General features: G+C 34.6%; 2 protein-coding genes and 1 pseudogene across 4 annotated transcripts; 1 reads left to right on the top strand and 2 right to left on the bottom strand.

Moving 5' to 3' along the window:
* Window positions 1-6,279: 6,279 nt before the first annotated feature.
* LOC107635110 (uncharacterized) lies at window positions 6,280-11,937 on the top strand. Of its 2 annotated transcripts, none has more exons than XM_016338481.3 (8): window positions 6,280-6,485; window positions 6,661-6,747; window positions 7,371-7,640; window positions 7,804-8,637; window positions 9,424-9,473; window positions 9,585-9,877; window positions 10,005-10,162; window positions 10,478-11,937. In XM_016338481.3, the coding sequence occupies exons 3-8, from the start codon at window positions 7,494-7,496 to the stop codon at window positions 11,744-11,746; spliced, it is 2,751 nt and encodes a 916-aa protein (XP_016193967.1). In that variant the 5' UTR covers window positions 6,280-6,485; window positions 6,661-6,747; window positions 7,371-7,493; the 3' UTR covers window positions 11,747-11,937. The 2 variants fall into 2 exon arrangements, with proteins under 2 accessions (XP_016193967.1, XP_088339269.1); XM_088483143.1 differs by having other exon boundaries at window positions 6,350-6,439.
* Window positions 11,938-11,992: 55 nt separating this feature from the next.
* Window positions 11,993-14,570, bottom strand: LOC107635111 (wall-associated receptor kinase-like 1). The gene is made up of 2 exons (XM_016338483.3): window positions 13,600-14,570; window positions 11,993-13,399 (listed from the first exon to the last, which is right to left on the bottom strand). The coding sequence occupies exons 1-2, from the start codon at window positions 14,453-14,455 to the stop codon at window positions 12,219-12,221; spliced, it is 2,037 nt and encodes a 678-aa protein (XP_016193969.1). The 5' UTR covers window positions 14,456-14,570; the 3' UTR covers window positions 11,993-12,218.
* Window positions 14,571-14,985: 415 nt separating this feature from the next.
* Window positions 14,986-25,339, bottom strand: LOC107637157 (wall-associated receptor kinase-like 2; annotated as a pseudogene). Its single transcript, XR_015880612.1, has 5 exons — window positions 24,956-25,339; window positions 18,873-18,878; window positions 16,470-16,920; window positions 15,968-16,352; window positions 14,986-15,919 (listed from the first exon to the last, which is right to left on the bottom strand). The product of XR_015880612.1 is annotated as a wall-associated receptor kinase-like 2 (transcript).
* Between the last annotated feature and the right edge of the window lie 216 nt (window positions 25,340-25,555).

Here is a 25,555-nt window from a genome sequence, read left to right as displayed (position 1 = left end):
ACTTTTAAACATCAACAACAATAACAAAACGAACTATTTAAACACAATCAATCAAAGTATATTAATAAAGAAAATATTTAGAATGAGCAAATGCAACGTATGAAAAAAAAATCCAAAATAAATGAACCAACTAAAAATAGGAAACTCATGAAAAGAAAAAAAATATTGATAAATTTTACATCTCCAAAATCAAAATGTCATCAATCCATACCCATCATTTCTCAAGTTAACAAGTTATGATAAAACAAATCAAGATCAAACCCATTGACTCAAACGAACCCATCAGTTTATTTAAAGTTTAGACATCTCCAATCTTCATACACTGCAAACAAGTATCAAAGCTGTCCTAAAATTAGAAAAGTAATCAAATTTTTTTTCCAATGCCTACTTTATAATAATCCGTGAATAAAAAAAAAAAGCTCATATAAAAAATTTATTCAACTTTAAGTAATTAGATATCCAATCTTTTCCAATTGAAATTGCCAGAAATTATTTTCAATATCTAAGACCTACAATTTTTAATCTCACAAGCTCACAAAACCAATCTTCCCAAATCTCTGAGAATAAGAACAATAGTTAAAAATAAAGGGATTTTCAAAAAAAAAAAGATTAAGAAAATGTTCAAGTTTCATATCTTAGCCAAAAAGCAAAGGTCATCTTTTACTCGCCAACAAAAAGCAAACATTCACAATCTATGCTTCAACTTCACATGCATTATCCCATTTAAAAGTAGACCAAGTTCCTTCATAATGAATAAATTGAGATACCACTCGAATAAATATTCAGTTTAAAATCAATTTCAAACAACAAAGTAGCATTATTGCTATCACAGTTACAATCATATATCTGAAATCAGCTAATAAAAAAAAATAAAAGACAAACATCACCAAAATAAATAAAATTCTAAGAGTTGATTCTAAGTTTCTAATACACTCTCATTCATACATAAACAAAATTTTTATCATGATAATACACATAAAATAGGTTGTTTGAGCTGCCCTTTAGTAAGACATCTCCATCTAAATGTAATCTACTGTTGCAACAATGAAATCAAAGCATAGTACAGAATTATTAAAAGACACAAACACATCGGTTGTGGTGTGCACTTCTAAAGTCAGACCAACTAAATTATTTCGACTTTCAGTTTCAAAATAATGAACATGATCATAAAAATTCACTTGAAAGTACGAACATTTTGACATGATCACGAAAAAATGTTTCTTAATCTAACTAATGATAAACTTGAAAAAGTATAAAGGTAGTATAATAGAGAGCCTTTTGAGATTTACTTCCATCTAAATAGAATGGAACGGATCCCATTGAATAGATGGAAAGTTGTGTGAACCAAATAAACATTATATTACAAGCATCCAAAAGTTAAATAATTTTTCTCTTTGTTCCTCAATTTAAGTCTCTGTAAAGTTAGCTCTTACCTCTTTTTTCAAACATCATATATTTCTTAGAAATCTCTTAAAATAACTAATTTCTTTCACAAATATCACATTCCGTAGAAATCATCAAAATTCAGGAACAATAGAAAAATCATAGAATAACATAATCACAATAATTCTGCGACAGAAAAATCATGTACAAGAACACAATACTATAATAAAACCAGATCATCAAATTAGAAAAATTTAAACAAACTTCTAGATCGAAAAGATCTTCGTCCAATCTAACTAGTCACCCAAATAATTCACTATACATAAGCAGATAAAATCATCAATCAAACAAACAAAAATAACACTCTATTCATATGTTTCATCATATAGTCCTTCTTGAGCAACTAAATAACAATTTTTTTTTTTAAATTATTGATTTAAAAGAAAGAATCAAAAGCAAATCAAAATTATGTTATAACTTTAAAGATTATCAACATAAGAAGAAAAACTTCAATATCGTTTATCAAATCTCGAACAAAGCATTTTGATCAGAAACTCAGCAAATCCATGAAATCCACAAATCCAAATACAGTTCTATAAGAGAATTAGATAATAATTCACGACAAACATCGATCGAATCATCCAAGTAATACATGAGATATTGACATCAAGAATCACAGAGAAACAACACGAAGACGAATAAGATTAAGGCATACATTCACCAAAGGCGAGAAATATTAGAATTAGCTACAAGGCATAAATCGCAAACCAAAACCGAAACTGAAGTCATTGCAAAAGCAAGTTCAAGAAAATGTACCAAATGATGACTCTAGGTTGGGTACAAAGAAGAAGAAAGAGGTGGCAAGAAGCGGCAACGAACACATGGTAACAAGAACCAGAAGACAAGAATGACAAAAATGACCTTAGAGAAAAGAATGACATTTCTACAGGCCTCTGATAGTACCACAATTTGTACAAATAGACGCGCTTCTATTTATACAATTGTGATCCTACCATAGGACACTTGCTCCATATTACACAGATTAAACCTAAGCTCTGATACCACTTTGTCACGGCTCAAAATTAACCATGACTGGCGCTAAGAAAAATAGTCCCTTAGCAAGCCTAACCGACTTAAATATAAATTGAATAATAAAGTTACAAATATTTTACAAGTCCGAAAATAGTCAGTTATACATTTTTAACAAAAAAATAAAATAAAATAATTAAGGATGGTTGGATCCTGCCTGTGACATATGGAGCATATACATCTAGGAACTCGACAAGGATAGGTATTCATTGCAGATCGTTACTCTTGAATAGAAAATCTCACATAGTCAAGTATTTGTTCCTGAAAAATATTTTTAGAAAAATGGGATGAGTCTCGCAACTCAGTGACTAGACAATACATCTATAATCGACATGAGACCATATAAACATTATTATCAAGTAATTTTAATTAGAAAATAATAGTTGATAATAATAAGTGAATCAATAAGGGAGTTCTCATACAGAAATCAAATCAAAAGTCCACACTTGGGCGGCTCCACCTCAATGGGTAGCCATTTCCTCTCGTGTGTCCTAACAGAATAACAGATCTAACGTATGGCCTACACGTTAGGCTAGCAACACCCCTGCTAGCTGGGGTCTGAGTTAGATGCATCTAAGTTAACGTCATAACCGCCGTTAACTACGGTTTTCTAATACGAGCCTCCCAAACCAATTCAAAACATATAATTTTAAATACAACAAATCTTTGATCTTTCAAATATATAAGGTATCGAATCAAATCAAATCATATATTATACTTTCTCATCAGAATCCTTTCCAATCATACTTTTTCAATCATAACACATTTCAAATATATTTCACAATCTTTAAACTAAGTGAATACCAACAAATACTTCAATGCTTCAAAAACAGATATTCAAGTAAATTCAAACATTTTAGAATAGTGCAAAACTTCATCAAAAATATATATGGTCTCAAAAACAGATATTCAAGTAAGATCAAACAATTTAAAATAATGCAAAACTCAAAAAATATATATGGTCTCATGTATAGCTCCGAAAGTATAAACTTCATAAAAATGAATTATTCAATTTTAATAAATCAATTATTCTAATCAATTTAAAACTGTTCTAGACAAATATAGTGAGTATAATTCAAAGATCATAATAGATATATGTCAAAATAATTATAGATGCACAATCAAACAATTATAAATGTAAAGTCTACTCACAACTTGGTCCCAAAGGATCGAAGAGACCGAATCCGAAGTATAACTGAAATCTGGTGTTCGAAGGGGTTGAAGGAAACACCAAACAAAGGAGATAACAATGATGATGGAAGGCAACGACAGCAGCTTCCACATTAGCATTAAGACCATGGACATCTTCAGTGGCAACATCGACATCAATTCGACACTCATCCACCCGACAATCAACAGTGGCATAAGCAAGGAAAAACAAAGAGGGCATTAACAGCTTTTCAGCGCACTAAACGGGATCAAAACAGCAGCAGTGGCCTCCTTTGAGTTCAATGACAACAACCGCAACTTCAACGACTCTAACAACAGCAACAACACTAGATCTGGCAGCTCATGTTGGAGGTAGAAGATCGACCACAGCGTTGCAAAAAAAGAAAAACCAGCGCAAGCTTCAGCAACTTCAACGGCGGCAACGGCTCCATACAACACCAACGGCAGCAAGAGGGTTTCCTCCTCCCTTGCATTCTTCTGCCTGGCACCCATTCTCTCCTTTTCTCTCTTGTACCCGGTGGCTGCAGTGGCTACCGCAACAATAATGTCAGTGGCGGCGGCCTCCATTATCACCGTCGTTGACTCCTTCCTTTCTCTTCTCATCAGTTCGTTGGTTTATGTCTCTCTCTTCCTTACTTCAATTTTATTTTCTTTCTTTCTTTCTTTTGTGGGTTACTGAAGTTCTGTGAGGGAGGGTGGAAGTGAGTGAGAGGTGAGAGAGTGTTTTGAATTAGAATTAGGGTTAGGTTTGAGAAAAAGAATAAGAGTAGTGTAGGAATTTTGATAAAATTAGAGGGTAGGGTAGTAATAAAAGAAATCAAATGTAAAATGTTTTAGAAAAAGCTTGGGACATTACATATCGATTATATTTCAATTCTTCAAGGAGGTGTGTAACTTTGGCAGTCCGCACACCTGTTTTGCTTCCATCATGTCTCAATACCATCGACAGTTGGACAACAACTTTATTTGTAGTGTCATTCTATCTCTTATCCTCCACGAATACAATAATCAAGGGATTGTCAACACAAAATTTCTGAACTGCACTGTGTTGCCAAACCCAACCTTCCTCAAGTAAGGGAGAATGATGTTTGGTGGTGCGAGAGTGTGACTAACTCATCTAGGGAGTAGTATGCGAGACCTCTATTAAAATATAAAAGATTTCAATAAAAAATCTATTTGATATAGGACATATTTGAAATTCAAAATAAAAAAAATTTAAATTTCGAAATAAAAAGATAAAAATTATAATAAGCAATTATTTCACACTTCATAATTTAGTTGGATTTAGAATTAAGCTAAATACCGTAAGTCCATAAATACATTAAGAATAATTAACTTTATAAATCAAACATTTAAAAAATTTATCCAACAACATTACAATAAATATTCAATAAAACAAGTTATTTAGTATGTTCAAAATTAAAATTAAAAATATAAAATTTAAATTAAAAAAATACAAAGCATAATAAATATTTATTAAATAAATTAAATTAAATTAAATTAATTAATTAATATTTACTAACAATATATTGCACCATCTAAAAAATACTAAATAATATGACAACTAACCTTTTTTTATGTTACTAAATAACATATACTCTAATCATATATAATAAATACTAAATCTATAAAAGTATCCTAACTATAATTATATAACACTAGTCTGGCCAATGAGTTATAACTCAAATGACATAGTCTCCCCATACTCAATTAAGAGGTTGCGGGTTCGAGTCTCCTATCTTTGGTAAAAAAAAAAAAAACTAGTCTAAAAAGTCGATCACTCCAATAATATGTCACGTCGCATTTAGACGGTTGATGTCATTATCTTGTATAGTTGTTTGCGCCACAATGTCTGAGTACCTCAAAAATATTAAGAGAAATGTCCAAAGAAAGAAAAAAGGAAGCTAAAGAGAGTGTGAAAGTGACATAAATCACGCAATAAACGACTTCCGTATATGAACTTTTTAATTTTAATATGGAGAGAGGGTTGGTGTATAGCAGGGTTATGGAGGTATATGGTGTTTCACTAGAGTATGAGGACTGTGCAAGACAAATCGGACCGTCCGATTGGATGTACTGTAATCCGACGGACCGAGTACAGAAAACCCTGAGTCCGATTTGAGTACTGACTCCACGTGGCAGACGGTACAGAAAATCCTGGGTTCGATTTTAGTACTCCACACAAATCGAACGGTTCAATTTGTGTCCCTCTCTCTCTGCAATAAAATTGGACCGTCCGATTTCTTCCTACTAAAACAAAAAATTCAACGCCATCACAACAGTGTATATCCTCCAATACTCCATAACTCAGCACAATTCACATGTCAAACTCATATAAAAAAAAAAAATTAACCTCGGTATATAAGGACAAACCTTACTTATTTGGTATGAACAACCTTAAATTGGTAAATAAATTACAAATTATTTATATCTGTAAATAAAATATTTAAATTATTTATTTAAAAAAAATTCGATAAGTGTCACATCGCTTGAAATAAATAGACATTTCAAAGTGTTTTTAACTCTTTTTTTTTTGGCAATTGATTGTCAACACTCAATAGTATTTAATGAATGGTTCAGATGATATCAGAAAAAATCTAAAACAGAATATATTGTTTATTTAAAGTCAAGCAGTAATTTATTTTTATTTTTTTTGGTAAGATTATTTCGTTACTAAAAGAGAAAAAGAAAATTTACAGAGTCCACTTGTGGAACTACGTAATTGTGAAAGTACTAGAGAGTAAAGACACGCACGCAGAGAGAGAGAGAGAGACAAGAGACACAAACATTGGAAAAGGTTTTTGCTTTCACTCCTCTCACCTCTGTTTCTCCTTTCATCTTTTGTAAGCTGCTTCTGCTTCTTGTTCTTGTTTTGCTTTACTTTTTCTTTTGGTTTTGGTTTTATACTCATAGCTTCTTTTTTTTTATTGTTTATTGATTTTCTTTTTCTGTAGTGTTCACTATTTGGTATTTGCTAAAGATTGATTCTTTTTAAATTTTTTTGGTTGCTAACTGCAGAAATTTACAATTTTTCTTCTGGGGTGTTGTGAAAATAAAGGAAAATGGCTGATTGAGGATGAACTTGAAAGCTCATGATTCTGCAGTGTAAGTGAACTTGTTCTCGTGCTGGGTCTAACTGCAAGAACTCAACTTTTTAATTTTCTTTTGTCTATTTTTTAATGTGTTTAGAGGGAAAATATGGCGGGGTTTATGTCTGAAATTTCTCAGGTTTCAATTTATGTGTTATGCTCCAGCCAAAAAAGGAGCATTTATGAATATTCTTTTGAAATAATGAAGTGTTGATTATGGTGTGACTTGGTAGAGTTGAGGCTACGATAATGCTTTCTAGAATAGTGTTTCTGTGTTTTTTCTTATGAAAAGAAAGGACCTTGTTCATTTACAAATCCATTCAATGGATTTTGGATGGCTTAATGTGTTATATGAGAAAATATTTCATGGTTTAGGGTTAAGAGAGTATGGCCATTGAAATGGGGAAAAAAAGAATCCTTTTTCTTAATGGACCAAGTATTGATTTTGGTCGAAGTTCGGCAAGTTTCTTCTGGAATTTGCGGTTGCTCTTGGAGAAGGAACTTGTCGAGAGTTGTTGAATTCTAGAGTTTCTTCATATTCATAATGTTCTATTCATTTAACACTTTATGCTTTTCCTTATCTGTCATTTTAGCGTATCCCTTTTAAGTTTTAACTTTGTCTTTGTACCCTTTTTTCAGTGCTCATTTTACATTCCCAGCTTAGCCAACCATCATGCACATTGTAACCTAACTGAAATTTTGACATTAGTACTTCGAAGCATAGCATCAAGAATTGTAGAAGCTGTATTCACATAGGTATAAATGTTCGGCCGCAAAGTGTTCCTAACATACAAAAGAAAGCGACAATCATCTTCTGAAGATGCCCATAATTGTTCTTTATCTGCACAAGATAAACATGACAAGCAAACTGCTGAGAAGGCAATGGAAAAGAATGAAGAGAAACGGATGGTGAGATTTCCTCAAATGAAACTTCTGAATGCTTTGATTTCTACATGTAGCATTTTCTCTTTATTATTGTATTTATACTAAATAAGTGAATTTGATATACATTTCTATGACTAAAATGCGAAACATATGTTTATTTATTACACTTTATTTTCTTGCCAAGCAGCGAGGTTGTTCATCATGGCTCCCGGTTCGCAAACCTGACAGCCTTAAGTCTGGAGAGCAAGGAAATTGTGATGCAACAAAAGTCATGGTTACTAGGTCTAGATCATTTTCATCAAGGCATCAATGCGAGGATACCTCAGAGACGGCGAGGGATGCTGGTGAATTACTTGCTGTACACGCAGAAAAGGCTTCAAAGAATGCTTCTGGTCCTCCTGGAGATTCCTGTGCCACTGAAATCTCTAAGAACGAATTTAGCAATTGTCCAAATATACAATGCACTCCCCCTTCAGTTAAATTGGATGCCGGGAATGGTTTGAATTTAGTTGGCTCAGAGGCATGCATTACAAGGGAATGCAGCTCTCCAAAAGGCAATGAATCTTCTGTATTGAATAAGTCAAGAATAGAAGAATTTACTGATTCACAGTTAAAAGATGGTTTCATTAACCCATCTCGACGTAAGGTTATAAAGACTAAGTTGGGCACCCCATTAATTACCTTCAATCGATGCCATAAAAGAAAAAAAGATTCAGATGCAACCGATGGACAAAGCGAATTATTGCACGGGAAGGAAAATATATCAGCGCTAGCCAAGTGGAGCATGCTTGTTGATGTTAATGCCAGCGCTAGTTCTACGAATGAATCATCTTGTGAGGAATGTCCTGTAGATAAAGTACCAGACCTTAATCAATCAGTGGATCATTTGGAAAGAGGGAAGCTGTTGAATCAAATCCAAAATGAAGCATCCTCTAAAAGCTGCTCTACGGTTTTTCTGGCTGACCTTAATCAATCAGCTGAGCTTTCAGAAAGAGGGGTGCTTAATCAAGCTAGAGAAAAAGTATGGCTTTCTGGTGATTTTCTCAAACCTTTGATTTGTTAATATAAAAATCTAAATGCTGTGGACTTGCAAATTTTATGATAGCCAAATGTTTTAGGAGGATTCTAGTTCATAGAACATAGAAGCTTGTTTTGTAGTAATATTCCAACTATTATCTAAGAATTCCTTTCTCCCCTTAGCTGATCTATGTATTAACTTATCAATGCAACGAAGCATGGGGATGATAGTATGTTATCTAAAGTTTTACACACATTATCACTTTGAAAATGAGGTTTAAGCTGTTGTGTTAACATCTTCTTTGGCTACTTTATATTATTGGGGAGCATGTAGTTCTAGTGTAGAAGATAACCTAATGTTGTCAAAGGAAACATTAGTTAAGTATTTTTTATCATTGGGTTTGTGTTCTATATATAATTTCTATCTTTGAATTTTAACTACCATGATCCTGTAATTCGATCCAAATTAATAATTCTTTATCATACTTCAATATAGTATTCCAAATCCTCATCTAAAACTTTTCATGCTTTCGAAGGGATGTAGTAATGTAGTGGCAAGGAAATCGGTCAAAATGGTAGATAGCTCTGAGGACATCAGAGTTACACACTAGGCAGATTGAAGAGATCTCTAAAATATTAGGCAACGAGGCTGACAATCTTGAATATGAAATCTGCTCAACTGTCGAATCACTGACGAGTTCATGACAATTTGTGTTTTGCTTGTCTATCGGTAAAACAGTTAATTATATAGGCCTGATATGAATCACACTAGTTTTTTATTTTATGACAGGTAGAAAATGCACACCATCCGGACACTTCGGGAGTTGTTTCCGCAACATGGTATATTTCCATACAAGTCAATGCTGCCTACATTTTTCCATTATGAAATCCATTAGAAAGCATTAGTTGTGGCAGATAAAAAATAGAATATTAATGTGTTCACTGTAACAGTGTGACACCTTTGGGGGAGCAACTGCATCATGGCGAGGACATAGACAAAACCGGTACCATTGCAATAGAACCAGGCCAGAGTTGCCTAATTCAAAAGGATGCTGAACATATGCATAAGGATTGTGAAGGAGTTTCTATTAATGTTGACTCTAGTGATCCCTGCCCAACCACAACTGCTGATCAGGAACTAGAGTCCGAGCCGTCTGTAAGAGAGGCCATGCAAAATGGTACATGTGATGATGCGGAAAAAACCGGAGGACTCCGTGAATTTGACCTGCTTGTTGACTCTTCAGGTACATTTTCTCAGTTAGTGCTAAACATGTAGTTATTGATGATCAACATTTGTTGAAAAAAAGGCTTAACCTGCATTTCTTTCAATTTACTTAAAAGAGCTCACATATCATATTTTATGTGATGCAGATGAGAACATAGTTGATTTAAACTTGGGTGTTGGCAAACATCCCGTAGATTTGAAGATGACAACTCCTGCGGACAAATTGGCCTCTATAAGCAGTAGTTCTGCCACTGTGGAAGATCAAATTTCTCCATTGGAATTGTTAAATGTCAAAGATACACAGGTAGAAATAAATGCCTTTGCTTCTCTATGAATGTAAATAAGATTGAGTTTACACAAAAGTAATTGTATGTTGTTTCATTGAAATGATAGTGTTGCCATTGATTGATATTTATTATGGGTTCAGGCACAAGTTAATGTTGCTAGCAATAGAAAGTTTTAAATAGTTTACTTTAATAAATGCACAACAAATGCATTGAGAATTTAAATTTTGCATCGTTTTCTATAAAAGCTTTCTTAATTGATAATTTTATCATGTGCCCTTAGGGCACATGTTAGTTAAACCATAAATTTAGTTCTTGTTTTCTTGAATATACAGATGATTCCAGAAGGAACATCCAGTGATGTTTGCTCAATCATTGCTCAACCTCAGTCAACTGGTAGCATGATGTCTAGCAAAAGAATGAATGTTCAACAAAGTAAAATTATTCGATCGGAACCTGTGCCAACAGTTTCGCTTTCTTTGGGTTTGTCTTTACCTGTTGAGCCTAACATTGGAGGTTGTGATTCCATTACTTGCTTGTCACTATTGCCTTTGCCAAATTCATTGAGTGAAACCAAAGGTTCTGTACAAGACATGTTATCTGAATATTCAGCAAGCCGAAAACCGTGGCATCGCCGACACAAAATGATGCTTGAGAGCATTGTAAGCAGAGCAAGATCTTTGAATGAAAGGGGCATTTTTCAAGATAACTTGGTGCCACACCCAACCATGTGGTCTGAAGAGGAGCTGGATTATCTCTGGATTGGTGTGAGGAGACATGGTAAGGGGAATTGGGACGCCATGCTAAGGGATCCAAGACTGAGGTTTTCGCCGTTAAGGTTAGCAAAGGACCTTGCTGATCGTTGGGAGGATGAACAATTAAAAGTTTTGAATGATGTTGCTTTTCCACAGTTCATGTATCCAAAAGCCGCATCATTGGAAGGAAACTTCTGCTTAGATCCTAAAGCAAGTTTTTGGAGAGAAAGTGCAATAGACAATACTAAGCTTTCGCCGGAAGATATGTTTTCTTACAGGGACAGTAATACCCTAAAGAAATCCCGTGCTCGGTTAAATTCTCATGGTAACACCACCGGACGGAATCATAGGCCGGGCTTTCATTCTAGGAAGGCCTCTTACAACAAAAGTGCAGATAATTATGAATGGGGATCTTTTCCTGGGAGCTTGAGTCTTCCCAGAGAAAATTCTTATTCAAATGATTTTCCCTTTAACTTTTCCACAGGAAACAGTAATTTACCTCACTGGCTGAGAGAAGCAATTTTCGCTCCTCCTTTAAAGTCAGTTGAGCCGAACCTGGCTCCGGCCACAGCCGTTTCTTTGAGTTCTCATCCGGAGCATGGCTTGGATGCCGGGAAGTCTAGCTTTGTGCCTCAAAATAGGTTGAATGGTTTGGGAACAACTGAGCCACAAATGTCAAATCAAAATGGTTCTTCTCAGTGTGCAACCTATTCAAGAAGAAGATTTGGGATGATGAAAGTGAATAAGCCATTGGAGCAACATGTCAAGAAATCAGATGCCTTAATCATTATTGATAGTGACACATCTTCTGAAGAGACCATATCTGATGATAACCGTTCCAGCTTATAACAAACACCAATAAATAAGTGTCTGATGTGGATAACCTTGTTTAATTTATGCTGTTAGCTGTAGAAAAAGTTTGTAGAGGAATGTTCCATATTGTAGATCAGCTATTTGTAAAAATGTAGGGGATCATGTGGACCTTATGCTAAGTGAATGTTGTTTTTCTTATTTTAATTGAAATTGTCAGGGCTTCCTAAGCTTCAAATGCTTAAAATTTACCAATGAGAGGAAAAGAGAATGGAAACTGCTTCATAGCCAGAAAATTTATCAGAATATACTTTATAGAATTATGTACAAATGTGATAGGAGCAGTTCTAATATTTTAACAACATATGTGATAAGCCAAGTCTCTAGCCTTGCTAAAAAAATTTGAAAAAAATTTCTCTGTCATAACCAAATACATATACAACTGAAGGGTTTTCTCTATGATGTAGCCAACATTTTCATGAACAGATATCTGGGGTGTCAATCAGGCATCTTAGAAGGATGTGGACTCCATTTGTAGGGATACCAAAATGCTTTCCTCTCCAGATTCTTGAATTGGTCCCCTGGTGGTGTGGCTAGGTGATCCACCATCTTCAGGCGAGATGCGGTCAAGGTCGATAAGTACGGAACTCTGTGCTGTTCTCAATGCTTCTAGTTCCGCTGAAACTTCTTTCATGGTTGGTCTTTTCTTCCCACTGAGTCTCAAGCATCTCATTGCAAGATTTGCAATGGCAAGAATGTGATCTTCCCTTGCTTCCTTGAGCACTTTGGCATCCAGAATTTCAGAAAGCTGGTTCTCCTTCATCAGAGAAATGAATTCTGCTATCAGATGCTGACCCTCATCTTGTAACAATGAAAGTGGTTTCCTCCCAGTTATGAGCTCAACAAGTACAACTCCGAAACTATACACATCACTTCTATCTGTATATTGATTGGACTGAAAATACTCAGGATCTATGTACCCAAAAGTTCCTCTTACTGCAGTTGTCAAGTGAGTATTATCCAATGGAAGTGATTTAGATGTTCCAAAATCAGAAACTTTAGCACTGTAGTTGCTGTCTAGGAGTATGTTTGAAGGTTTGATGTCTCTATGGAAGATAGGAACAGAAGCTGCAGAATGCATATAGGCCACTGCTCCAGCTACCTCACAAGCAATTCGAAGGCGGCCATCCCATGAAAGCGATGATGACTCGTCCTCTTTCACATGAATATGGTCAGAAAGTGTTCCATTTGGAATAAATTCATAGACAAGTAATGGTGCTTCTGTCTCAAGACAACACCCCAAGAGTTTAACAATGTTCCTGTGGTTAATCTGTGATAGAATCACAACTTCATTGACAAAAGTCTGTATCTGGTTCCTTTCCATCTCTTTTGATCTCTTAACGGCGACTATGGTTCCGTCTGGTAACATTCCTTTGTAGACCGTGCCAAAGCCGCCTTGACCAAGGAACCTACTCTGGTTGTAGTTATCTGTTGCTCTCTTCAGCTCCTCCTCGGTAAAAAGCTTTGTCCTTTGTCCATTTGTATAAGATGAGACCTTCTCTTGTAGCAAGTAGCCACCATTTTGCTTGAACAGCTTTTCTTTATGAAGTTTTTCTCTCTTTTTCTGTATGCATTGGTACAGCTTATAACCAAGAAGAAACAAACAGAGAAAGCCAGCACCAATGCCAACACCTGCAAATACATGAGTAACAAACATGCAAATTTTAGGAGGATATATCATAATTGCTAAACTTAGATATGGCAAATAATATAAACTAAGCCTTTTCTCCTTAATAGTATCAGCTATAGCCTACATGCTATATAGGCCTAAAGCCATGCTAACATAGCTATATTCAATTGCTGTGAGGGTTAAGACATATACATATATATACCTAGTGCTGCAACCAATTTAGCAGGAAATTTTTGACCATCTGATTCTTCACAGTTGAGTCCTATGAGGCTTGAATTTGTGACATCTCCCTGAGAACATGTACAATAGAAACTCTCTGGATCATCTTTGCAGCTCTTACCCCTCAATGGAATCAAAATCGGAGTCCTCGCCATAAGGCTCAAGCTTCTGTTTCCATTTGATGTCTGGTTCAGCTCATTGGCATCAAGAATACTTTGTTCATCAACACCATAAGTCTCTCCTATTGACTTGATTGTGTCGCCTTCGCCAAGCGAGTAAACGAGCAATGATGTCACGCCTTTTGCTGTTTGGTTTGCAGTTGGACAAGCACATAGCATGGGAACTGTGAGCTGAGCACCAATGGCAATGTTGACAGAAGCATAGTAGTTCTGTCCCATCAAAGCCTGGCATGTTGTGAGGCCTTGGTAAGTAGTGTTCACTAACATGAAATATGTGTCATCCTTATTGACTGTGTAAAAAGCATTGTGTTGATAAATATTTCCAGAACAGGAGCAAGACACAGGAACAATGATTGATTTGTTGGTAGGAATTTTTTTATTACTTGAAATTTTGTTGATGGAGGATACTGTGGATTCTTCAGAAGCAAGAAGATTTGCAATGGTTTGAGGGGTGTTATAGGGAGGTTTGGACCTGTAAACTAAGAAGGAAGTGCATGATTTTTTAGGACTATTGCACAGGTACCCTTTTGGTGTGGAAGGGTTGCTGGAGCAGTCAAAGACAGTTTCATTGAGGAATTGTTGTTGGCAATGGAGATATTGAGGAAATAGAGATAAGAGAATGAAGATTGTGAAAATAATGTTGAGGTAGTGAAGCTCCATGATCCTCTTTGATCTTCTATGGAGAAGACAAGAACATAGATGAGTTGCACTTTGTTCTTTTTTATGTTACCAATAGTAGATACTAGATACTTTAATAAGTTTTATCAAAAAGAATTCAAAGATACCATGTCAAATTGAAAAGAGTAACTATTTGGACTTGTAATGTCTGACAACAACAGCACTGCTGTTTGGAATAAGTTTGTAAGCATTAGGCAGGGTTGTTTTAGTATTTTCTTATCCTTCTTTACACTTTCCTAAGCAACATGACTAGAAAATATTGGCTATTTGATAATTCAAAGTTGGAGGCTTGGAAGATATTTGACTCATACAAATTTGGAACAAGTATACCAATAATAACCTTCAGAGTGAGTTACTTTGAGTAAAAGAATTTTCCTCTTGTTTTAAGAGCTCAACATTTCCAATATGAATTTTCTTTTTGTTTGAAGTGTTAGCGTTCAATCAATCCTTGTGATTGAATATTCAGAATTCATCATGTGAAGTCAAATGATCAAACAAGATGAATGGTAATTCATGGTCTTAGGGAACACACACTTCATGCATATGAAAAATAATGACCAAAAATTGAAACACAAGTCATAACTAACATAGAATCAGTTATTAATATAACATCTCAGAAGGATGAGGACTCCATTTGTAATTGTAATGACAGCAAAATGCTCTCCACTGCATATTCTTGTACTACACTATTGTTGTGTTTATGCAATAATTTTTCATCATTGTTTGTTGATTCAACATGATGATGATCATGGTTATTAACCAACATGGAACTTTGTACCTTCCTCAATGATTCCAACTCAGCTGAAACCTCTTCCATTGTTGGCCTTTTTCTCCCATTTAGCCTCAAACACCTCATTGCAAGATTTGAATTGCAACAATCTCATCCTTCTTAGCTTCCTTCAATACCTTGGGATCCAAGATATCACAAACTTTGTTCTCCTTCATAACAGAAATGAATTCAGCAATCAAATTCTGACCCTCATCTTCTTCTATAAACGAAACGGCTTCTTCCCAGTTATGATTTCAACAAGCACAACTCCAAAACTATACATGTCACTCTTATCCGAAAATTGACTAGATTGGAAATATTCAGGGTCGATGTATCCGAAAGTTCCTCCTATTTGTGTTGTCAAGTGAGTCTTGTCTTGTGGCAATGATCTTGATGTTCCAAAATCAGACACTTTTGCACTATAGTTACTATCTAAGAGTATGTTAGTAGGTTTGATATCTCTATGGAAGATGGGAATTGAAGCTGAAGAATGCATATAAGCCACTGCTCCGGCTACCTCGCATGCGATTCCAAGCCGGCTATCCCATGAAAGTGGTGAAGATGATTCATGGGGTTTGCTATGAATATGTTGTGCAAGTGTTCCATTTGGAATGAACTCATAGACTAGTAATGGTGCTTCTGTCTCAAGACAGAAGCCCAAGAGCTTCACAATGTTCCTGTTATTAGTTAGTTATTACTTGATTGTGATATTTGAGCTTCAATACCTGTGATTAATCTGTGATAAAATGACAACTTCATTGACAAAAGTCTCAATCTGGTTCCTCTCAATCTCCTTAGATCTCTTAACAGCTACTATGGTTCCATCTGGTAGCATTCCTTTGTAGACTTTTCCATATCCACCTTGACCAAGAAACCTGCTCCAGTTGTAGTTATCTGTTGCTCTTTGAAGCTCCTCAGCTGTGAAAAGCTTTATTATTACCTTTTGGGATCCATTTCCATGTGATGATGACACTTTCTCTTGTAACAAGTAGCCACCATTCTGTTTGAATAGCTTTTCCTTGTGAATCCTTTCTCTCTTTTTCTGTATGTATTGGTATAGTTTATAACCCAAGAGAAACAAACAAAGAAAGCCTACACCAATGCCAACACCTGCAAAAATCAAACAATGCTAGTCTTATAACATAAATTATTCATGTAGAAATCAAGATTTCAATGGAAGTATATTTTACTTGAAAAATAGAGAGAGTTTAGATAAAAAAAGAATACCAATTCAAACAACCAATTTGGCAGGAAATTTTTGACCATCAGACTCATCACAATAAATCCCCTTTAAGCTTCCATCAGCAAGGAATTCCTTAGAACAGTTACAATAGAAACTATTTGGATCCTCTTTGCAACTCTTTCCTCTTAGAGGAACCAAGATAGGAGTTAAGGCCAAGAGGGTGAAGCTGCTACTATTTTTACTTTGTGGCTTATTAGCCTCTAACATACTTTGTTCACCAACACCATAAGATTCTCCTATGGACTTCAAGGTGTGACCATAGTTGATCAAATCAACCAATAAGGAAGTGACACCTGTTGAAGTTTGATTTTCTGTTGGACAAGCACATAACAAAGGAACTGTGAGTTCAGCACCAATTGGAAGTCCATTAGGGGGATAGTAATTCTGCCCCATCAATGCTTGGCATGTTGTTAGTCCTTGGTAAGTTGTTTTTACCTATGACACATGAATACAAATACGATACGATACGATACGTAAATACGTGAATTTTTGAAAATAGAAAATACTGAAAATGAAATCAGAAAATGAAAACGTAAACCAAACGGATATACATAGCATACATTCATGAAAGGAAATGAGTCACACATTTAAGAATCAAAATTGAGCCTTTGGTAGCATTATATATGTGGATGATAGATTCTCACCAATTCAAAGACTTGAAAAGAAGATTTTTGAATATTATTCCTAAACTAGAATGAGACTCGCGTAATTCGCGGATGGTAAATTAATGATAGTATATAATAAATATTAAAAATGGCTATGTTTTGTAGAATTAAATTAAATATGTGTGAACTAAAGTTAAATTTGAAAGGTGTTTTGTTTAAAATAATTTATAGTACAAAAGATTTGGATGTTGGAGTTGTATAAAGTGACATTTTTATTTGGTAGGTTAATTTTTGCATTTGTTTTAGTTGATGGATTTAGTCTTCTTACGTGGCGCTCGTCCTCCTTTTTCTTTATTGGTTAGTGTTAGAATTGTTGCTTTCTTCTTTCTGTCGAGGTTCTTGTGAAGACATGTTCTTTATGAATTGTTGAGTTGTATGCACTTTCTATTATGTTGTTTATTCCATCTTTGCATGTATATTTTTATTCCGAAGATGTATATTGAATTTGTATAGTTGTCTTTCTTCTTAATCTCTTGATGTAGTTTTTCAATGACATCTACAAGAAAAAGAACAAAAATGTGTAGATTCTTTTAATAAGTTATTTTTAATAAGAATAATTGAAATAGTATAAAATGAAATTACCTGTTAGTATTTTTCTTTGACCCACTCTGTCAGATAATGTCGCAAGTTATGCAAATTCAAAATAGTCTTGAAAAATGTTTAAAATTGGATCTTTAATTTCTTTCACAACAATTATGAGTAAAAAGTTTGCTTTCATTATACCTTTAATTGGCCTATACAAATAATTTGTATATTTTATTTTTAAATTTTTTTATAGTATAGACTTTTTCTTCCCTGCAGTGTTAGTAAATCATAGTTCATAATTAATTAAAAAAGAATAATGAATAGCATATTAAAAGAAGTATAATTTTAACGATATTAAAATATAATTATATATAAAGTATTATAAAATAATATAAAAAGTATAAAAAACAAAAATAATTAAAGTATTTTTTTGTAAATTCAATTTAAAAATATAATAAATATGTTTGTTTTGTACCTTTTCATCTAATATAATCATTTCTAAGCAAAGAGATTCTTCTTCATTTGTGGGTGTTAATATTTCCCATAGATGAACTACGCGAACTTTGATAAACTAATTGTCTTTTTGTTTGGTGATATTGTCCAAAGAATGATGCTCCATTGAGTAAGTTTGAGATGTTGTGTAGTTCGGAAATAATTTTGTTGTGCTAAATTTGATATCATTTGAAGGAATAGTAATAAGAGACTTATATAAGTAGTTCAAATAGTATGGAATTTGAATATTTGTAACGTAAAATTTATTATGATTAATAATATTATTATTACATTTGTAATATGAATGTTTATTATATTTAATGAGTTATTTATAGAAATTAATAAATTAATTATTGGAGTTATAAATTTATTGTATTATTTATAACGGTGAGATATAATAAATGAGTTAATAGTCAATTTCGTCCCCAAAAGTGTCCTCGATCTCCATTTTCATCCCCGAAAGTCAAAATTAATCAAAAACGTCCTCGAAAGATACTCGTGTTGATCACGTTCATCCTTCCGTCTTTTCGGTTGATGAGATGGCAAACAGCCGCTTACGTGGCACGTTAACTGCCAAGCTGGCCAACGCCAGGGTGTAGGATGTTGTTGCTGACAAGATAAGTTTCGTTTAAGCCATCAAATTAGTCCTTCGAGTTTATAAACCTTAATTTCTTTCCCTTTTTGCCCCTCCATGAGTTCCCTCACAAGCTCCTCAACCTGCTCTCTCTTAACATCACACTCAATCTCCATCCCAATCCCCCATTTCTTGCATGCATAGAAGCTGTTTGTTTGTTGTTCTGCAAAGAAAGGCCAACATGCCATTGGAACTCCCTCACATATGCTCTCCAATGTTGAGTTCCACCCACAATGTATTAGAAATCTGCCAATTGATGCATGACACTGAACTTTCTCTTGTTGGCACCACCCCAATACCAATCCCCTCTCACATCTTTCAATCACATTCACATATTCATCACTTAATTTCCCATCACCATTATTATTATTATCATGCACAAGATTAGGCCTTATGACCCACAAAAAATGGTACTTGCTATTAACCAAACCCCAAGCAAATTCACTTAGTTGCTTTGGTGTCATAATCACTAAGCTACCAAAGTTCACATACACAACAGAACCTCTGTCTCTTTTATCCAACCATTCCAAGCATTTGTTGTCTTCCTTCCACAGATTCAGATCAATCGACTTCAATTGAGTATTTGAGTTTGAGAGCTGTTTGAATATCATTGATAATGGACCAATGGAGTAGACATTGGAGTATTTGGCTCTGATGGCATCCAAAACCTCTGATTCTAAGTCTTCAAAGGTGTTAAGGATAACCCCTTTGGCATGCATAGCAGTGTTCACTTTTACTATGTTGTAATTGAACATTACATTAGAAGGATTAGTAGTCCTAAGAAATGTGGGAAGGTCTTTTAGTCTTGCTCCTTTCATTGCTGGAATCCAATCAACTTTAGTATCAAGATATCCATCAAGCAGATTCTTCTCATCTGAAAAGAATAAATTTTTATTTTATTCTATTAAAAAATTGTATGATACAAATAAAAACTTGTCAAAATATAATACAAGAGAGTACCTTTCAATGGGAAATAACCTCTTTTCTGAATCTCTTCAAAGTTAATGTATCCCAGCATGCCACAGGCACTGGGAGTGAAAAATACAAAGTGAGGGATGTGGAACTCTTGAGCAACTTTCAAAGTGAACCACATAGCACCATCAGAAACTATGCAAGTAACAGGAGGCACATCATCATGGTTTGGAGAAACAAGGCTCGCAATGAGTTTTCTGAAAGAACACAAGCCTTCAACAGAGAATAAGAACATGAAAAACTCTAACTTCAGCTTCCACAGTGCCCAACTTCCATGCCACCTTCACCCTCCATTCATCATACTCACCTTCAACCTCCATATCAGCTCCTGCATCTTTCTTTGTACCACACACACTCACTGCTTCAAATTCATCATCATCAACCCACTTAAAATAATTGCAGTGACTACCCTTCTGCAATTTCATATGGGAGTAAACAAAAAAATCAGAGAACACCCAACAGAGGATAAGAACATGAAAAAGCTTTAACTTCCTTTACCATCACTCACCCGGTACCTTGGACATGCATGGAACAATCTACTCGGATTCTCCGCTGTCCCAGATTTCTTAATCACAGTCTTCAGCCCACAGAAACATGATCCATCATGAGCATTCACCCTCCTCCTTCGCATCGAAACACTGGATCCATGACTGTCGTGCGATGCATGTGACAAACCGCCACCACAACTACCATCTCCTCTCCCCATCCACGCAGCCAGCCAGGGATTATGCCTCCTAGTTACCTCTACTGCCACCGAAAGTGATCACCTCGAAGTATTTATCGTTTGTTTTGGGATTAGGGTTTATAAACTCGAAGGACTAATTTGATGGCTTAAACGAAACTTATCTTGTCAGCAACAACATCCTACACCCTGGCGTTGGCCAGCTTGGCAGTTAACGTGCCACGTAAGCGACCGTTTGCCATCTCATCAACCGAGAAGACGAAAGGACGAACGTGATCAACACGGGTATCTTTCGAGGACATTTTTGATTAATTTTGACTTTCGGGGATGAAAATGGAGATCGAGCACACTTTCGGGGACGAAATTGACTATTAACTCTATAATAAATATATAGATATGGATTTAATGTGTTTGTAGGTTACAAATTTGATTACAAATTTTTGTATATTTTTTTTTGTTGATTTGGAAATAATAGTTGATTTCGCAAAAATTGAGTGGTTGATTCTAATATTTTGCCAAGTAAACGATGTTGCTGACATGGCATTAGTAGAAAGAAAAAGATGTTTTAAAAGTAATGTGGGTAAACTTATGTATCTACTTTTATATATTAAGAATAGATTGTTTCACATAGAGAATGATTACATACAGAATATAAAGATTATTTACAACCTAATTAAGGAAAGAAAATAACAGGTAATAAAAATTATTCAAAATAAATCTGCACTAAATCTGTCCTAATATAAACAAATCTGTACTAATCTATTCTTAATATATAAAAGTAGATGCATAAGTTTATCAACATTACTTTTAAGACATTTCTTTCCTCCTACTAATGTCATGTCAGCAATATCGTTTACTTGGCAAAATTTTAGAATCAAGCACTCAACTCTTGCCAAATCAATTATTATTTCTAAATCAGCAAATAAATAAAATATAAAAATAAAAAGCTAAAAAATACAATACAATAAATTTGTAACATACAAATACATTGAATTCATATTCCTATATTTATTATATCTTACCTTTATAAACAATACAATAAATTTATAACCCCAACAATTAATTTATTAATGTTTATAAATAACTCACTAAAGTTAATAAACATCCATATTACAAATGTCATAATAATATTATTAATCATAATAAATTTTACGTTATAAGTATTCAAATTTCATACTATTTAAACTACTTATATAAGTCTCTTATCACTATTCCTTCAAATAACATCAAATTTAGCACAAAAAAATTATTTCTGAACTACACATCTCAAACTTACTCAATAGAGCATGATTCGTTCAGAGCAGAATTATTAGAAATCGAATAATTATCAAAGATCTAATGGCCATGTAATGAGAATCTGATGATCAGGTATGACAAAAAAAACTCACAACATGCATCATACATTGATACTTACTTAAATACCATATACCTAATAATGATAACATAAATTGAATATTGGAATAGGAAAAGATCTTCACAATTTTAGCAACTATAAATGAAATTGATGACAAATTTGGATGGAACTATGTTTAGATGGAACTATGTTGAATGTAAAAAGTGTAAGAAGAAAGTATATAAAAAGGAAACAACTACATTTGTGGCACATGTAATCAAACACCACAATATCCAACAATAAAATAACTCTATATACTTTTCATAATCTCATCTATCAAATTATTAGTTACTAACGCAATACTTATTTTAGGTTCAGAATTCAATTAAAGGTTTTAGATCAAAGTGTTACAACAACTTTTGTACTATTTGATGGCGAAGCAAAAAACTTATTGGGCACAACTGCTTCAAATCTAATGACATTTCAGAAAAATAATGACATTGAAGCACCACTACATCAAGAGATTAAGGAGAAAGAAAATCATACAAATTCAAGACACATCTTCGAAAGAAGAACACACATACAATGATGGAACAAACAATACAATAGAAAGTGCATCAAACTCAACAATTCATATAGAACATGCCTTCACAAAAACCTACGACAGAAAGAAGAAAGCAACAACTCTAACAACAACCAATAAAAAAAAGGAAGACGAGCGCCACATAAGAAGACTAAGTCCATCAACTAAGACAAATGTAAAAATCAAACCACCAAATAAAAATGTCACTTTGTACAACTCCAACATCCAAATCTTTTGTATTACAAATTATTTTAAATAAAACACCTTTTAAATTTAACTTTAATTTACACGTATTTAATTTATTTCTACAAAACATAATAATTTTTAATATTTATTATATACTATCATTAATTTACCGCCTCGTGCATCGCGCGGGTATTATTCTAGTTATAGAATAATTACAACACTCCCCCTCAAGCTGCTGAATGTATATCTATCATTCGCAACTTGCAAGTAAGGTCTTTTAAGTGCTCTATGGGAAGTCCCTTAGTGAACATATCTGCCAATTGGAGTCTTGAAGGGATGTACTTGGTGGCTATAAGACCATTATCCAATTTCTCCTTAATGAAATATCGGTCTATTTCTACATGCTTTGTTCGGTCATGTTGAATTGGATTCTATGCAATACTAATGGCAGACTTATTATCACAAACCAGTTCCATAGGAGTATAACCCGTCCTGTTCTTTAGCAATTCTAATCGTCCTCCCCGTGGTAAGATCCTGAAATACACAATGAGTATGAAAAAAGGTTGCAGCACAATTTAAGTCTTTGGTAACCTTATGAATAGACAAGAGGTTAATAGATAATTTTGGAACATGAAGCACATTTTTTAAATGGATAGAAGGTTGAAGGTGGATGTTACCATATCCAGTAATAGGAATATGGGAACCGTTAGCAACAGTGATTTGTTTGTGACCAGATGAATTAGTGTAAGATGAAAAAGAAAGGGAATGAGGTGTCATATGATCTGTAGCACCAGAGTCTACAATCCAGGTACTCTCAGTGCTAGGAGCATTAAAGGATAAGAAGCTAGAACTCTTACCAGTCATGGTTAAAGCACAAGGGCTAGATGTCTTACTAAGTGAGTCCATAAGACCACGTAAATAGTCTAATTCTTCTTTGCTAAGGGCTGGGGCTCCTTTGCAGCTTGTGAGATAGTTTGGCCTTCCACACTTTAAGAGTCAGACAATGTGTAGTTAGCACGTCTTTGTATGGCACCTTTGAATCCTCCAATATGTTCGAGGACCTTCTCCTTTCCATGAAGTCTAAAACATGTGTCCTTAGTGTGACCCATTTTCCTACAATAACTGCACCAGCGATCATCACGGTGAGCCTTTGAGAGAGGCTTTCCATACGAAAGGGATGAACCTTTTAAAGGACCTTTGCCGGTGGCTAGAGCTGAACCATCAACAGAATTTCCTCCTTCCAACATGATTGACCTCCGAGTTTCTTCCCCTCGTACAATATGAAAAACTTCTGAGTGAGAAGGAATTTTTTCTTTACCCAAAATTTAAACCCGAATTGGATCAAATTCAAAGTGCAAGACAGACAGAAATTTAAATATACGTATCCTTTTAATAAATTGTGTCAATGTAGTAGAATCAGGTGTGCACTGCGTAGTCAAATTTTGATACTGATCTAACTCGATCCACAAACGATTCAGCGTCCCATAGTAGTCTGTTATGGAGAGGCTCCATTGCTTGGTATTGAAGATCTTGTTTTCTATTTCATAACATGCTGCAGTATCCTTCTTCATTGAGTATGCCTGACTTAGATTATTCCAAATCTTCTTAGCAGTGGGGAAGAACATATAATTACGGCTGATTTCTAGTGTCATAGAATGCCATAACCAGGTCATGATAAAAGCATCCTCATCATCCCAGGCTTCATATTTGGGGTCTGTCATGGCTGGAGGGTTTCCTTCTAGATGATTTAATTTCTTTCGCCCATTGAGAGTAATGCGAACCAGTTGAGACCATTGGAGGTAGTTGCGCCCATCAAAATGATACGACCCTTGTAACACTGGTAGATCATTGGGGCTGATGAGAGGCGCAGTCTTATCATCCGTCATTGGTAAGAATCGGCAGCAAAAGGAAGACAGAAGAAGAAAAAAGAAAACCGACGATCGTGTCTGGGCAAGCAACGTCGCAATCAAAGAGATCGTGTGCGGAGGGACCGATGGCGAAATCTCCTAGGCTTTGTAGATCAACAAATCCCGCTTCTGATGGTGGTGGTCTCGTTCAGAAACTCACCGGAAAAAAAATTCCGATGGCAGCGTGCAGCAGGGGCAAGGCACCAAACACGTATAGTTGCAGCAATGAAGGCTGCCTGGAAAAATGCTGGAAAAATGCGGAAGCAGAGCCCTCATAATCAGGAGCTCTGATACCAACTTGAAAAGAAGATTTTTGAATATTATTCCTGAATTGTTTCACATAGAGAGTGATTACATACATAATATAAAGATTATTTACAACCTAATTAAGGAAAGAAAATAACAAGTAATAAAAGCTATTCAAAACAAATCTGCACTAAATCTGTCCTAATATAAACAAATCTGTACTAATTATAGAATAATTACAACACAAAGTATGTGTCATTGTTCTTGACAGTGTAAGGAGCATCATGGCTATAGATATTTCCATGACATGAACAGAAAACAGGAACAATGATGGATCTGTTAGAAGGGATTCTTGCATTGTTTGAGAGCTTGTTGATTGATGCTTTAGATTCAAGAAGGTATGCAATGCTTGCAGGGTTATCATAAGGGTGTTTGGACCTAAAAACAATGAATGAAGTGCATGATTTCTTGAGGCCATTGCAAAGATATCCTTTTGGTGTAGAAGGGGTATCGGTGCAATCATAAACTGTTCCATTTAGGTACACTTGTTGGGAATAAAGTGATTCGGGTAACAATAACAAGAAGCATATGTTTATTGAGAGAATGTAGAGATAGTAGGGAATCTCCATTGATGATACCAATTAAGTGTCTATAGTATAGAAGACAAAGACAAAGACATATATACTACTAGATGATGATGATGTTTTTCACTAATAATTAAACTAGAAAGAGACTCGCGGTAAATTAAAGATAGTAAATCATAAATATTAAAAATTGTTATGTTTTGTAAAATTATATTAAATATGTGTAAACTAAAGGGTAAAAAACCGTAATAATCCAAGGGT

This window comes from Arachis ipaensis, chromosome B4 (genome assembly GCF_059453495.1).
Source record: "Arachis ipaensis isolate K30076 ecotype BB chromosome B4, ASM5945349v1, whole genome shotgun sequence".
Classification (NCBI taxonomy): Eukaryota; Viridiplantae; Streptophyta; class Magnoliopsida; order Fabales; family Fabaceae; genus Arachis; species Arachis ipaensis.
The sequence above is the reverse complement of the archived record's forward strand: the minus strand, read 5'-3'. Positions and strand labels throughout refer to the sequence as shown.

Excerpts from the sequence above, each read along its gene's own strand:
- LOC107635110 (XM_016338481.3), top strand. The coding sequence starts at position 7,494 with ATGTTCGGCCGCAAAGTGTTCCTAACATACAAAAGAAAGCGACAATCA. Across the intron at positions 7,641-7,803 it reads AGAATGAAGAGAAACGGATG|CGAGGTTGTTCATCATGGCT; the intron begins GTGAGATTTCCT and ends CTTGCCAAGCAG. Across the intron at positions 10,163-10,477 it reads TAAATGTCAAAGATACACAG|ATGATTCCAGAAGGAACATC; the intron begins GTAGAAATAAAT and ends TTGAATATACAG.
- LOC107635111 (XM_016338483.3), bottom strand. The coding sequence starts at position 14,455 with ATGGAGCTTCACTACCTCAACATTATTTTCACAATCTTCATTCTCTTA. Across the intron at positions 13,400-13,599 it reads TAAATTGGTTGCAGCACTAG|GTGTTGGCATTGGTGCTGGC; the intron begins GTATATATATGT and ends ATGTATTTGCAG.